The sequence below is a fragment of the Gopherus flavomarginatus genome, chromosome 3, assembly GCF_025201925.1.
Source record: "Gopherus flavomarginatus isolate rGopFla2 chromosome 3, rGopFla2.mat.asm, whole genome shotgun sequence".
NCBI classification, from domain to species: domain Eukaryota; kingdom Metazoa; phylum Chordata; order Testudines; family Testudinidae; genus Gopherus; species Gopherus flavomarginatus.
Window position 1 is genome coordinate 90,238,908 of NC_066619.1, and position 12,773 is coordinate 90,251,680.

Genomic DNA, 12,773 nt, shown 5'->3' on the forward strand with positions numbered 1-12,773 from the left:
TCACCACTCAAGAAAGATTTTGGATTTACTATGTATCATTCTCTGAAAACATCCACTCAGGGTGCAATAGCAGTCAAAACACCCCCCCCCCCTCGTAAACTCCACATTGCTAACAGACCGTTAGGAACCATTAGGAAAAGGATAGATAATAAACCCAAAAATATCATAATGCCACTACATAATCCATGGTATGCCCACCCCTTAAGTACTGCATGCAGTTCAGCTTGCCCCATTTCAAAAAGAGAGATTAGAATTGGAAAAAGTACAGACAAGGGCAATAAAAATGATTGGGGTATGGAACAGTTTCCATATGAGGCGAGATTAAAAAAACTGGGACTGTTTAGCTTATAAAAGAGATGACTAAGGGTCTATAAAATCATGAAAGGTGTGGGGGAAGTGTTACTCACTCCTTCACATAACAAGAGAACTAGGGGTCAATATGCTGATTTAAAACAAACATAAGGAAGTGCTTCTTCATGTAACACACAGTCCACCTGCGGAACTTCTTGTCAGGGGATGCTGTGAAGGCCAAAAGTAGAAATGGGTTCAAAAAAGAATTTGATAAGTTCACATAAGATAGGACTAGCAATGGCTATTAGCTAAAATGGTTGTGGATGGAAAAGACGGTTACTCACCTTTGTAACTGTTGTTCTTCGAGATGTGTTGCTCATATCCATTCCAGTTAGGTGTGTGCGCCGCGCGTGCACATTCATCGGAAAACTTTTACCCTAGCAACTCAGTGGGGCGGCAGGTCGCCCCCTAGAGTGGCGCCATCATGGCGCTTGATATATACCCCTGCCGGCCCACCCGCTCCTCAGTTCCTTCTTGCCGGCTACTCCGACAGTGGGGAAGGAGGGCGGCTGTGGAATGGATATGAGCAACACATCTCGAAGAACAACAGTTACAAAGGTGAGTAACCGTCTTTTCTTCTTCGAGTGATTGCTCATATCCATTCCAGTTAGGTGAATCCCAAGCCTTACGTAGGCGGTGGGGTCGGAGTGAAATGTGGCAGAATGAAAACTGCTGAGCCAGAGGCTACAGCATCTCTTGACTGTTGAACCAGGGCATACTGCGAAGCAAAGGTATGGACCGAGGACCAATGGAGCTGCGCGACAGATCTCGTGGGTAGGAACACGAGCCAGCAAGGTGGCAGATGAAGCCTGAGCCCTGGTAGACTGTACGATGATGTGGCTTGGGGAAATATGAGCCAAATCATAACAAGTGCGGAAGTCCGCCATCACCCAAGATGAGATCCTCTGAGAGGAAAACAAGCAAGCCCTCCCTTTGGCCCGCTACCGTGACAGAGCTGGGGCACCTTACGAAATGGTTCTGGCAGCGCAATATAAATGCGAGCACTCCACAGATGTCCAAGGAGTGCAATGGTTGTGCCCATTGCGTTGAGCTGTGGGTAACATGAAAGGCCGAAAGCACCTTAGGGAGGAAAGCCGGGTGCGGTCATAACTGCACCTTGTCTTTGTGAAACCTAGTGTACGGCGGAACCACCGTAAGAGCTCTGAGCTCGGAGACCCGTCTGGCCGATGTAACAGCTACGAGGAAAGTTGTCGTCCAAGACAGGTATAGCAGAGGGCCAGTCGTGAATGGCTCGACTGGGGGAGACATAAGTCTGGTTAAAACTAGGTTGAGGTCCCAGGTTGGGGCTGGGCGGCGCACCCGAGGGTGCAAGCTCTCCAAGCCCTTGAGGGATCTCGAACCCACAGAGCGTGAGAACACGGAACGTCCACCTTAGCCTGGCTGGAAGGTAGAGATGGCTGCTGAGTGTATCCTCAGCGATGATACCGCCAGGTCCTGCCGCTGAAGGCCAGAGGCAGGCCAAATAGAGGGGATCGAGACCTCAGCAGGAGCAAGATCGAGCGTATCGCACCTGTAGAAGAAACGCTTCCACCTGGCCCGGTACGTTGACCAGGTGGAAGGCTTCCTGTCACCCCGGCTCAGATACGCAGCAGCCACACCGTGAGGCGAAGAGGCTGCAGGTCCGAGTGACGAAGCCTGTCGTTGCCCTGAGTGATGAGGTCTGGGTGGGGTGGCAGGGTAATTGGGTCTGTTATTGACAGGCCGAGCAACGTGGTATATCAGTGCTGCCTGGACCACTCTGGAGTGATCATGATGATGCGCGCTCTGCCCCTGCGGAGTTTGAGCAGGACCTAATGAACCAGTGGGAACAGTGGGAAGGCATAATGGAGTTGGCCTTTCCACGGCATCAGGAATGCGTCCAAGATCGATCCCGAGGAGAGACCTTGGAAGGAGCAGAACATCTGGCATTTTCTGCTCTCGTGGTGAGCGAACAGGTCTATGTGAGGAAACATCTCCGCTTCTGGAAAGCAGAATGCCTCACATGGGGCAGAGTGATCACTCGTAAGACAGGAAAGACCTGCTGAGTCAAAGCGCCAAGACGTTCCGAACGCCTGGGAGAAAGGACGTCACCAGCTCCATCGAGTGGGCCACGCAAAAGTCCCGGAAATAGATGGCCTCCTGACAAAGGGGGGAGGACCATGTCCCTCCCTGGATATTTATGAAGCACATGGCGGCTGTGTTGGCTGTAAACACCGAGATACAACGGCCTCGCAGCTGCCGCTGGAACCCCTGGCACGCTAGGCGGACTACTCTCATTTTTGGGGCATTGATGTGGAATGCCAGCTCCCGAGAAGACCAAAGGCCTTAAGCTCGGAGGTGACCATGAGCACTTGAGCAGAGAGATGACACGTCCGTCGTCAGGGGCAGTGAGGGCTGGGGCGGATGAAACCGCATCCCTGCCCACACCAGGGAGGGAGTTAGCCACCACTCTAGGGAGTCTAAGGTGCTCGAGGGAACGGTGACTACCATGACCATTGGCTCCCTGTCTGGGTGGTACGCCGAGGTGAACCGGACTTGGAGAGGACGGAGGCGGAGCTTGGCGTGTTTGGTTACAAACTTGCGGGCAACCATGGACCCAGGAGACTGAGACAAGTACGAGCCGAGGTCGTTGGGAAAGCCTGCAGACCTCAGATGATTGTTGCCATCGCCTAAAACCGCAGTTGTGATAAGCAGGCTCCGGCTAGGTAGGAGACCAGGATAGCCCCTAGGAAGTCCAACCTCTGCGTGGGAACCAGAGTGGATTGCTCTATAGTAATCATCAGGCCTTGACCTGTGAATAAGACCGTGACGATGCCCACGCGCTGAGTGGTTTGTGTCTCAGAGTCTCCTCGGATAAGCGAATCGTCCAGATACGGAAAAACGCATATCCGACATCAGCGAAGGTAGGCGGCAACTATGGCCGTAAACCAGAAGTACTGACAGTTGGCTAGAAAGCGGAGGTATCTCCTGTGCGGAGGGAAGATGGCGTTGCGAAAGTACGCGTCCTTCATATCCAGGGCGGCATAGTAGCCCCCAGGAGGCAAGGATGGAATAATGGTTCCCAGGGATACCGTGCGGAACTTCAACCTTATCCTAAACCAGTTGAGTCCGTGCAGGACTAGGAAGGTCTGAGACCTGCGTTCGAGTGGGGGACTAGGGCATAACGGGAGTAAAACCCCTTGCCCCTTTTGTCCATCGGCGTCTGCACCTCTTGTACGAGGAATTGCTCGTGAGAGGGGTCCCTGAGGGACAGGGCTGGAACAAATTAGAGGTGGTACCTATGCTCCACCGTGCGCAGGATCCAGCGATCTGAAATTAACTGGGGCCACGCCAGGAGAAAGCGGGATTGGGATCCCGGCCTGTGACTGGTACACCGCCCTCAGGCGCACCTTGGAAGGTTCGTCTTTGATCCCAGTGCTAATTGCGAGGGACCTTGACCTTGGCTCTTTAGGGGTCCTGACGTTCGTCTGCGACCACCTTGGCCTCGCCGTTTGCCAAAGTCCTGTCTCTGGCTAGGCACAGAGTATGGCGGCTGGGGACAGAAAGGCCTGCGTTTGGTCGCTGGCATATGCATGCTGAGAGAGCGCATTAGGACCCTATTGTCCATCAGGCTTGGCAGCCTGGGGCTGTCTTTGCCGCGAAAGGCCTTTACCAACAAAGGGTAAATCCTGAATGGCATACTGCAGCTCCGGCCGGAGGTTTGAAACCTGAAGCCATGAGATGCACCTCATGGCGACACCAAAGGCCAGAGTCCTGGCTGCAGAGTCTGCTGCGTCCAACGAGGCCTGGAGGGACGCTCTGGGTACCCTTTTTCCCCCGTCCTCCAAGACGGCAGCGAACTCTTGGCGGGAGTTTTGAGGGAGAAACTCCATAAACTAAACTATCTTCACCCAGGTGCTATAATTATCGCAGCTAAGCAAGGCTTGTTGCTTTGCTACCCAGAGCTGCAGGGCCTCTGCAGAGTACACCTGGCGGCCAAACAGGTTCATTCGCCAAGCCTCTTTCGGTTTCGGGGCTGGCGCCCGCTGGCCATCAGAATCGTGGTCCTGAGCATAAGATCTGTGCATGTGGGATGACACGGATGCGTGTCCGGATGGCCATGGAGGTACTAAAAGAAGGCACAGGCAGAGTCTCTGACTCTATCGGACCTTGCCCAACTCGGCACCGGGAACCAGCACCGGGAGGCGTACCGGTACCTGGAACGAGATCCAGACCCGCAACCAGAACGGTGCCGGGAGGTCGACCGAGATCTCGAGGCTCGGGGAGAGGCTACAGGAGTCAAGGTACCTGTCGCGGTGCCGGGAGTCGGAACGGTGCCGATAGCGGGTCGGCGAACGGGATACCGACCGGTGCAGCGAGTGCGACCAGTACCGATGAGGAAAACAGCACCGGGACTGCAAGTGGTGTCGGGCGTGCCGACAGGATCTGGAGTGTCTGCGGGACCGTGATCATGAACGGTGCCGCTCTGCTGTGCTGACAGAGGACGGTCACATGAAGAGACTGTATTACCCGCACCGGCGGTGCCGGGGTCAGGCAGCATCGACTCTGTCATGGCAATGAGATCCCTTGCCGTTGGTAATGTCTCCGGCGTGGAGGGAACAGCAGGCTCAACCACAGTGCATACTGGGGAGCTGTCAGGCACCGGATTCGACGGCCCTCGTGGGACCGGGATCGACGGTACTGAGGTCGTCAGAGCTTCGGTAGGTGTCGGTGCCGGGCGATCCGAGTTAGATGAGCTGTCTGGCTGCGGTGCCGTCGGCACGGAAGCAGCAGGAGCAATAAGCTCAACCACGGCGTGCGCCGGGGAGCCATCAGGCACCGGATTCTACGGCCCTTGTGGGACTGGAATCGATGGTGCCGACGTTGTCGGTGCCTCAGAGGTGTCGGTGCCGGGCAATCCGACTTAGACGAGCTCTCTGGCTGCGGTGCCGTTGGCACGGAAGCAGCAGGAGCAGTAGCTCAACCACGGCGCGTGCCGGGGAGCCGTCAGGCACCGGATTCTACGGCCCTTGTGGGACCGGGATCGACGGTGCCGACGTCGTCGGTGCCTCAGCAGGTGTCGGTGCCGGGCGATCTGACTTAGACGAGCTCTCTGGCTGCGGTGCAGTTGGCAGGAAGCAGCAGGAGCAGTAAGCTCTACCACGGCGCGTGCCGGGGAGCTGTCAGGCACCGGATTCAATGGCCCTGGGGGACTGGAATCGACGGTGCCGATGTCATCGGTGCCTCTGCAGGTGTCGGTGCCGGGCAATCCGACTTAGACGAGCTCTCTGGCTGCGATGCAGGTGGCACGGAAGCAGCAGGAGCAGGGGGCTCAACCACGGCGCGTGCCGGGGAGCCGTCAGGCACCAGCAGGAATCGTAGGCTCTCTCGACCTCGGAGGAAGGGAGCGGCGCCGAGTCGACTTCGGTGCCGGCGACGGCCGGTGCCGAAAGGCCTTGGCAGTACCGGCGGGGTCCGGTGCCGAGGAGGCGCTTCTGCCAGCCGCTTGATCATCGCTCGGCGCCAAAGGTGGAGGGGTAAGTGAAAGTCCCGCTCCTTTTTGTTCTCGGCTTAAAAGCCTTGCAAATGGGGCACTTAGCTGTCAAGTGTGATTCCCTGAGGCACTTCAAACAGGAGTCGTGTGGATCTCCCTTCGGCATCGGCTTCTGGCAGGCCGAGCCCATTTTAAAACCCGGTGAGCCGTGCATGGGCTCCGTCACCGGGTGCAGGGAAGGGGCTACTTCCTGAACCCCGCTAACAATTACTAAACTAACTATGTTAGCAAAGAAAAAACGTATAACTATACAAATATATATATAAAAGGATTATAACTGCATAACTATATACGAGAACTACGAGTAGCTAGGGAAGTGGAGGTCAGCTAAGCCGCGCTCCACTGTTCCAACGACCGACACGGGCGGTAAGAAGGAACTGAGGAGCGGGTGGGCCGGCAGGGGTATATATCAAGCGCCATGATGGCGCCACTCTAGGGGGCGACCTGCCGGCCCACTGAGTTGCTAGGGTAAAAGTTTTCCGACGAATGTGCACGCACGGCGCACACACCTAACTGGAATGGATATGAGCAATCACTCGAAGAAGAACCCCACATGCTGTCTGCCTCTGACTGCCAGAAGCTGAGACTGGACGAGAGGGGCTGGATCACTCGTTAATACCCCTATTCTGTTCTTTCCCTCTGAAGCACCTGACACTGTCTACTGTCAGAAGACAGAATACTAGGCTTGGTCTGACCCAGTAAGGTCATTCTTAGGTTTTTACTTAAGGCAATACTGTGTACATAGTACTGTATATAAAATGAAGCAATTTCTTCCAGAACTGGGGTAGCTAAAAAAAAAAAAGTAAAAAGATTTTTCCTTACTTCATATGGTTACATGGGACTGAGTTTTTGTATGCAACAGCCTGTGGTAATATGTTCAAAAAATCCTAGGCCCGTATCTCTCTTGTTCATATGACCGTGTCTAATCTTGAAAACCTATTCCCACTGGTTTCTAACTTTTAAAAAAATAGGAAAAACAAAAACCCAGCCCCCTTCTTCCTGTGCTAGCTCCAGTAGATACATGCTTGTATTTCTTGATACGTAGTTTAATCTCCTTGTGTAAGGGTCTATAAATTGAGATTAATGGAACAGAGAATTTCTTATCTATTTCCGTTCCACTCTCATTAAGTAATTCCTGTGTAATACGTGAAAGCTTCTTTCAGTGATTCATTGACCATTCATATATTATATCTTTGTGCCAGAAACCTTTTGGCCTGTTCTTTCACCAGAGTTCCTATCCTTGGAATAAATTGACTGAAGGTTGAGTAAAGATGAAAGCTGTTACTATATACTGGTACTTTTACCTAATATGTTCAGGTATTACTTAAAAATTATAATAAGTGATAAACCCAATTATTTATGATTATGCAATTAATTATGAACCAACTTAAAAACAAAGCTTATCTAATGGATAAAATTACACTTCTACAGCATCCTTTCATCCAAGAACCTCAAAAAGCTTTTAACCCCCAACAACCTCCCAGTTAGAGGAGAGAGAAACAGGGATGAATTCACTTATTACTTTAGTACAGCCACTTCTAGGGTAGAATGCAGCAGTTGTTGAATATCACACAAATAGTTTAGGACTGGAAGTAGATAGTATCATATTCTACTGAAAATGTTTGTTGGCCAGAGATGACCAATTACATTTTGCCAAAATATAGAATTTGGTCAGGATGCAGAATTAAACACCTTTACATTTGCAAAAAAATTCCAGAATAGTTGTGACAAGTGGTCAGGTCCTCTACTGATGCAATAAAAGTTTCTCCGGCTAATCTTGTATCTTTCACACCCTTCTGCGCAGGCACCAACAATAAAAACCATTTCTCTGCTTTGGTTTCCTAAGACCCATTCTCCTAATCTTTACTTTTAGAGATCAAGCCAACAGTGCTTCACATATAGTTACAAGCACTAAGATAGAAATAATTATTCTCTTACTTTAAATGCTATAAAACCAGAAGCCTTAAAGTGATACCTGATGGTTTGGTAGACAACGGTGAAGGTGGGAATCTGGTTGAGTTTGTGGAGGAAAGCCTTGGTCTTCGTCTTCTAAAAAAGCTCCTTATTAGACCACACTTGAGAGATTCCACTAGAGTAGTTTTTCCAGACCCTGAGTGTCCAAACAGCTTAAGTTTTATTCTCGGCTGTGGGTTTTGAGTAGGTCTAAGCTGTTGGATAAAAAGTCCTCTATGTGTATCCTAAATCAAACAAAATGCAGAAATTAGATCCACTACCATGCAGAAAAAAATCCCAATAAGAAGCCTAAAAGCTGCATTTTCAGTTTAAGCACAGTTTGAAAATACTCTGGGATACATTGTCCTGAACAAAGTGTATTGGAGGGATTTAGCAATGTTCCTCTTTATGTTCTGAATCAATTTATTTGCTATCCTTAAAATGGACATGAATAGAAGAGACCCAACATGCTTGATCAGCACTAACTTCAGCTGTTCTAGAACAAGTAGAATTAGTTCTGAGCATTACTGAAAAATATAAACTTGCAACAATTTAATTCAAATAAAACTGGGTGAAAGGCACATGAAAGTTTTTATTTAAGTCACAATTCAGATAGCATTGTTAATATGGAACAGCAGTGTAAAGTACTGTGCTACTTTCTGGGGACAGAAGCAAGTTTTAAAGTACCTCATTCTCTTGAAACGTCATTACCCTTTTTTTTTTTTTCCCCCCAAAGGGAGGTATAAAAAAAGATACTCTGTTATTTTGTTATAAAGTTAGGGGGCAGTAGGAGGCAAAGAAAGGCAGGGAGGTAAAACACTGCACTTTGTTCCTGCTGTATCAAAATAAATCCTAGGAACTGGCAGTAAAATGTGGCTTAGCTATTACATGAAGAGATGAAACTAAAAAAAAAATGAGCCCTAGAAATGTTCAGAAGAGAACAGATTCCAATAAGCCCTAATTATATCTATAGTTTTTGGTGCAACATCACTGCAGTGGAATCATTTTGCCCCAAATATTGAGAGGAAGGGTAGAGGAGAAATTAAGAACCACAGTACACGTCTACACTACAGGGACGATAGCGGCACAGCTACCATGCTGCAGCTATGCTGGCATAATTCTGTGGTGCAGACAGCCTATAGCCATTGCTGTAAGCACACTGCCTCCCCAAACGATGGAGCATTCTTCCATTGACATAGCTCCCTCTACACTGGGGCTTAGGCTGGCAGAGCTGTGGCACTCAAGAGTGTGGATTTTTCACATCCATGATGCCAGAGCTACGTTGACCTGAGAGAGAAATGCAGAAAGGTGGGGTGAGAAAGGAACTGTTTTCCTCCCTCTCCTACTCCCACTGGAAGTCAGGGGGGCACATCCTCACAGTTACACCCATGCTTCAGTGACTATGTAGGCTGAGCAATTAAAAAGATGTCTGTATCTTTAAGAAAAAGGAAATTAATACTAGAAGCAGTGTCTCAGATGAGAACCTCAACAGAAGTATTACATCTAATTTTGTTCCTCTTAGTCTGGCAGCTATTCATTAAATATGATTGCTAGACTGCAGCTTTAGGGTCCTATCTCGTAAGATTCTGAGCACCCACATTTTCCCATGGGAAATCTCTGGGAGATACGATCCTCGGACAATCATGATATATGATCCCTTTATTTTTGTGTGCAATCTATGAGAAAAAAAACAAAAAAGAAAACCTTACATACTCTCTCTCTATATATAACATTATAGCTATATTGCAAGTCAGCCAAATTGATATTTTTTTACCTAATTATTTTGTAAAGCTTTCTGACTAATGCAGGTTTTAATCTTCTCATCATTTGTATTCAAAATGCTACCCCAAACTTTAAAATACCAAGAACATCAGTCAACCCTCCCCCCGCGTCCCCCCCAAAAAAAAACAAACCCAACCCCCCACGCATCCAAATAGATATCCATGCATTCTCACCTTTTTGAGCCTTGCAAGAAGACTGGCTACATGTTCATGCTGCTCTGTTCTAGCGAGGTCTTCTGCTGTTTTCCCATCCTGTTAAAGACAAGTTATTAAGTGCAATCACTTCCTTTCGTCTGCAACAGAAAAACATGTGCAGTGTAGCTCAGTTCTGCTCATGGCAGTAGCAGAATAAAATCGCGGTCAGAAGCAAATGGATTAGAAAAAACAGCCAGGATTAACCCCTAAACTGTAATTCCCCTAGTTTGTTTAATCATCCAACAAAAGATAAGAAAATTCAAAACTATGGCCTCTCTTTTGCAAAGTGGTATCTTGACATTACAGTTACAGGATGCTTTGGATTCAGAGGCTTAGAGCAGTGCCTGTACTCCCCTCTGAATGATCATTCTTCATTCTCCCATTTAAATATACATGATGTTAGTGGATGGCAGAAATATCTATATACATATTACATACCATATACAGTTTTCAAAGGCTACTAGAAAGACATGCATCAGCATATTTATTACTATGTAAAGCAGGTAAATTATGTTTATTAACATTAAGCATTGACAGTGGTGAATTAGCTACTAGATCTGGTTTTCAAAAAACAGTGTATGGGGCTTGTGATTTAAACAGGTTCAGCTAGTTTTAAAGGAAAAGCAAAGCTATCAAGAGCAGAATGCTGAAGACATTTAATTACCCATGTTTCATAGATCAGCAGTTTAAAATGAACTGAGTTTAAGAAAAATTGCTTACTTTCTTTACTCTCTTAAGACTATATTAATGGTACTGCTTTTGTGCTGTGTTTGATGGCAAAACAATTTTTTATTTATGATTCGATTTAACTTGTCTTAAAAAAACCCCACAAGACAATAACTTTGCCATGTTTATAAAAAACTGTTGGTAAATTAAATCTTTTGGGGTTTCACTCCTTATTTCCATCACATGCAGTTTTTCATGCCAAATCTGCATTGTCATAGGAAGGATTACGATGAGCAATTGAGGTTTAGTTAGCAGAGAATATGCCATTTATGGATTAGGCATTACTGGCTGAAGGAGACATCTAATCCAATGGAGGGGAAATATAAGGAACAACATTACTCTTCCCTTACAGTAGTCATTTTCTGGCTGTGAAGTACAGCATGTATTTGAAAATATACACATGCAGCGGAAATAGAATGTTTTTTGACAAATGGCTGTCCTACTCAAGCTAACTTTACAAATGCTTTACAAAGTAGGGAGCTAGATATTGGAAGAGCAGTGGCTAAGCAAATTGGCATCCAAAAAGGGCCTAATTTTCTCAGGTGTGAATAAGTATTTAATATGTGCATGCAGAATAGGGCTTTTCTACACTGGCAAGTTTCTGTGCAGTAAAGCAGCTTTCTACACTCAAAACTGCAGACACAGGGTCAGCTTTAGGCAGATTCCCCTGACTCCTGTGAATCGGGCTCCATGCCTAAGAGGGCCCCACAAGGTAAGGCCCTGGAAGACAACTGCTGCCGAGGAAGGACCCTCCGCCGAAAACAGCGGCAACCGATTGAGCTGCTGCTGAATTACCATCACTATCTTCGGCGGCAGCTCAATCGCTGCCGCTGTCTTTGGCAGCGGCTCTTTCGAATCGGGCCCTGCATGTCCTAAAGCCGGCCCTGTGCTGAAGTGTACACACTGCCAGGCCAATTTGAGCACAGAAACTCCTCAGTTGCAGCGCTGCAAAAAACCCACCTCGACGAGAGTCGTAAGGCTATTTGCGCAGAGGCTCCAGTGCTCTATTGCCAGTATAGACACTTGATTGCTTTCTGTGCTGTAATTGGCCTCTGGAACTGTCCCGTAATGCCTCAAGTGACTGCTCTGCTCATTGTTTTGTTCCCTGGAGACATGCACCCTCTTCCCTTTCAAAACACTGTTTCTGACAGCCCTTGCATGCTGATCTGCTCCGGGACACAAAGTAAACCATTAATGTGGAATGTTCCTGCTGTTGAACACAGACAGGTGTGCGCGAGTGTATGTGTGCGCGCTATGCAGAGAGCCCAGGAAGGGAGGTGGGGCCTGATGTTGGGGTTTCGCCCTCCTCCTGTCTCAGGACTGGTTTCTTCCTGTCTCTCTGAACTTACAAGACAGCATGCTGACACATTCTCTGTCCCCACAAACATACTCACTCTCTCCCCTACTTCAGACACACACACACACACACCCCGTGTCACACACTCCTCCCTCCCCACCTTCAGTTGAAAAGCAGCTGGCAATGTAGTAGGATGCCCATGGAACAATGGGATTGGGAAACCTGCATCGTCTGACGCTGTGCCAGCCCCATGAGGCATTGCAAACTCTTCCCAAAGTACTCTGTGGTCAGTTGCACAGTGGGATAGCTACCAGCGTCAAAAGGAGCACAGTGTGGACACACAACAGTGGTTTAATTCCAGCGTTTTAGTAAAAGCGGTATAACTTGTGGAGCAGAAACTTGGCAGTATAGACATATCCTTAGGCACGATTACTGCAAACTTTGATGCAAACTTGGTAATTGTACATGCAACAGCTAGTTACATGTTTGCACATACATTATTCAACTTAAACACTTTGGGCATTTAAAATTCCAGAAGGTACCAGATAATGTGAGGAACAATGAGATGCCAAACTCCATGTGTGCATGCAGCATACTTTTTTAATTATTATTATTGTTTTTAAACATCTGAACTGATTGCATTTTCCAGGAGCATGAACAGGCACCAGCCCAGCAAGCAGCTGCTTGGGGCGGCCAACGGTGAGGGGTGGCATGTCTGGGTCTTCAGTGCTGCGTCCCTCACTCACTCTTGGAGCGCGAAGGACCGGCCACTGAGTTGCCGCTGAAGACTGAAGCGGCGGCAGTAGAGCTGCAGATCATGATCGTGTTTTTTTTTTTCCTCTTCCCTTTTTGCTGCTTGGGGCGGTAAAAACCCTGGAGTCAGCCCTGGTTGTGAGTGATTTTCTCAAAACCACTAAAAAAATTTACACACTCAAAT

At 48.3% G+C, this 12,773-nt stretch overlaps 1 protein-coding gene across 2 annotated transcripts in view; it reads right to left on the bottom strand.

Annotated features, from left to right (window-relative positions):
• The window catches only part of DAPK1 (death associated protein kinase 1), a 142,683-nt gene that overhangs the window by 17,105 nt on the left and 112,805 nt on the right, over positions 1 to 12,773 (bottom strand). For both annotated transcript variants that reach the window (XM_050945576.1, XM_050945577.1), the window contains exons 19-20: positions 9,793 to 9,870; positions 7,860 to 8,082 (exon numbers count right to left, since the gene is read on the bottom strand). In XM_050945576.1, coding sequence (XP_050801533.1) covers positions 7,860 to 8,082; positions 9,793 to 9,870 — 301 coding nt within the window. The remainder of the gene's footprint in view (positions 1 to 7,859; positions 8,083 to 9,792; positions 9,871 to 12,773) is intronic.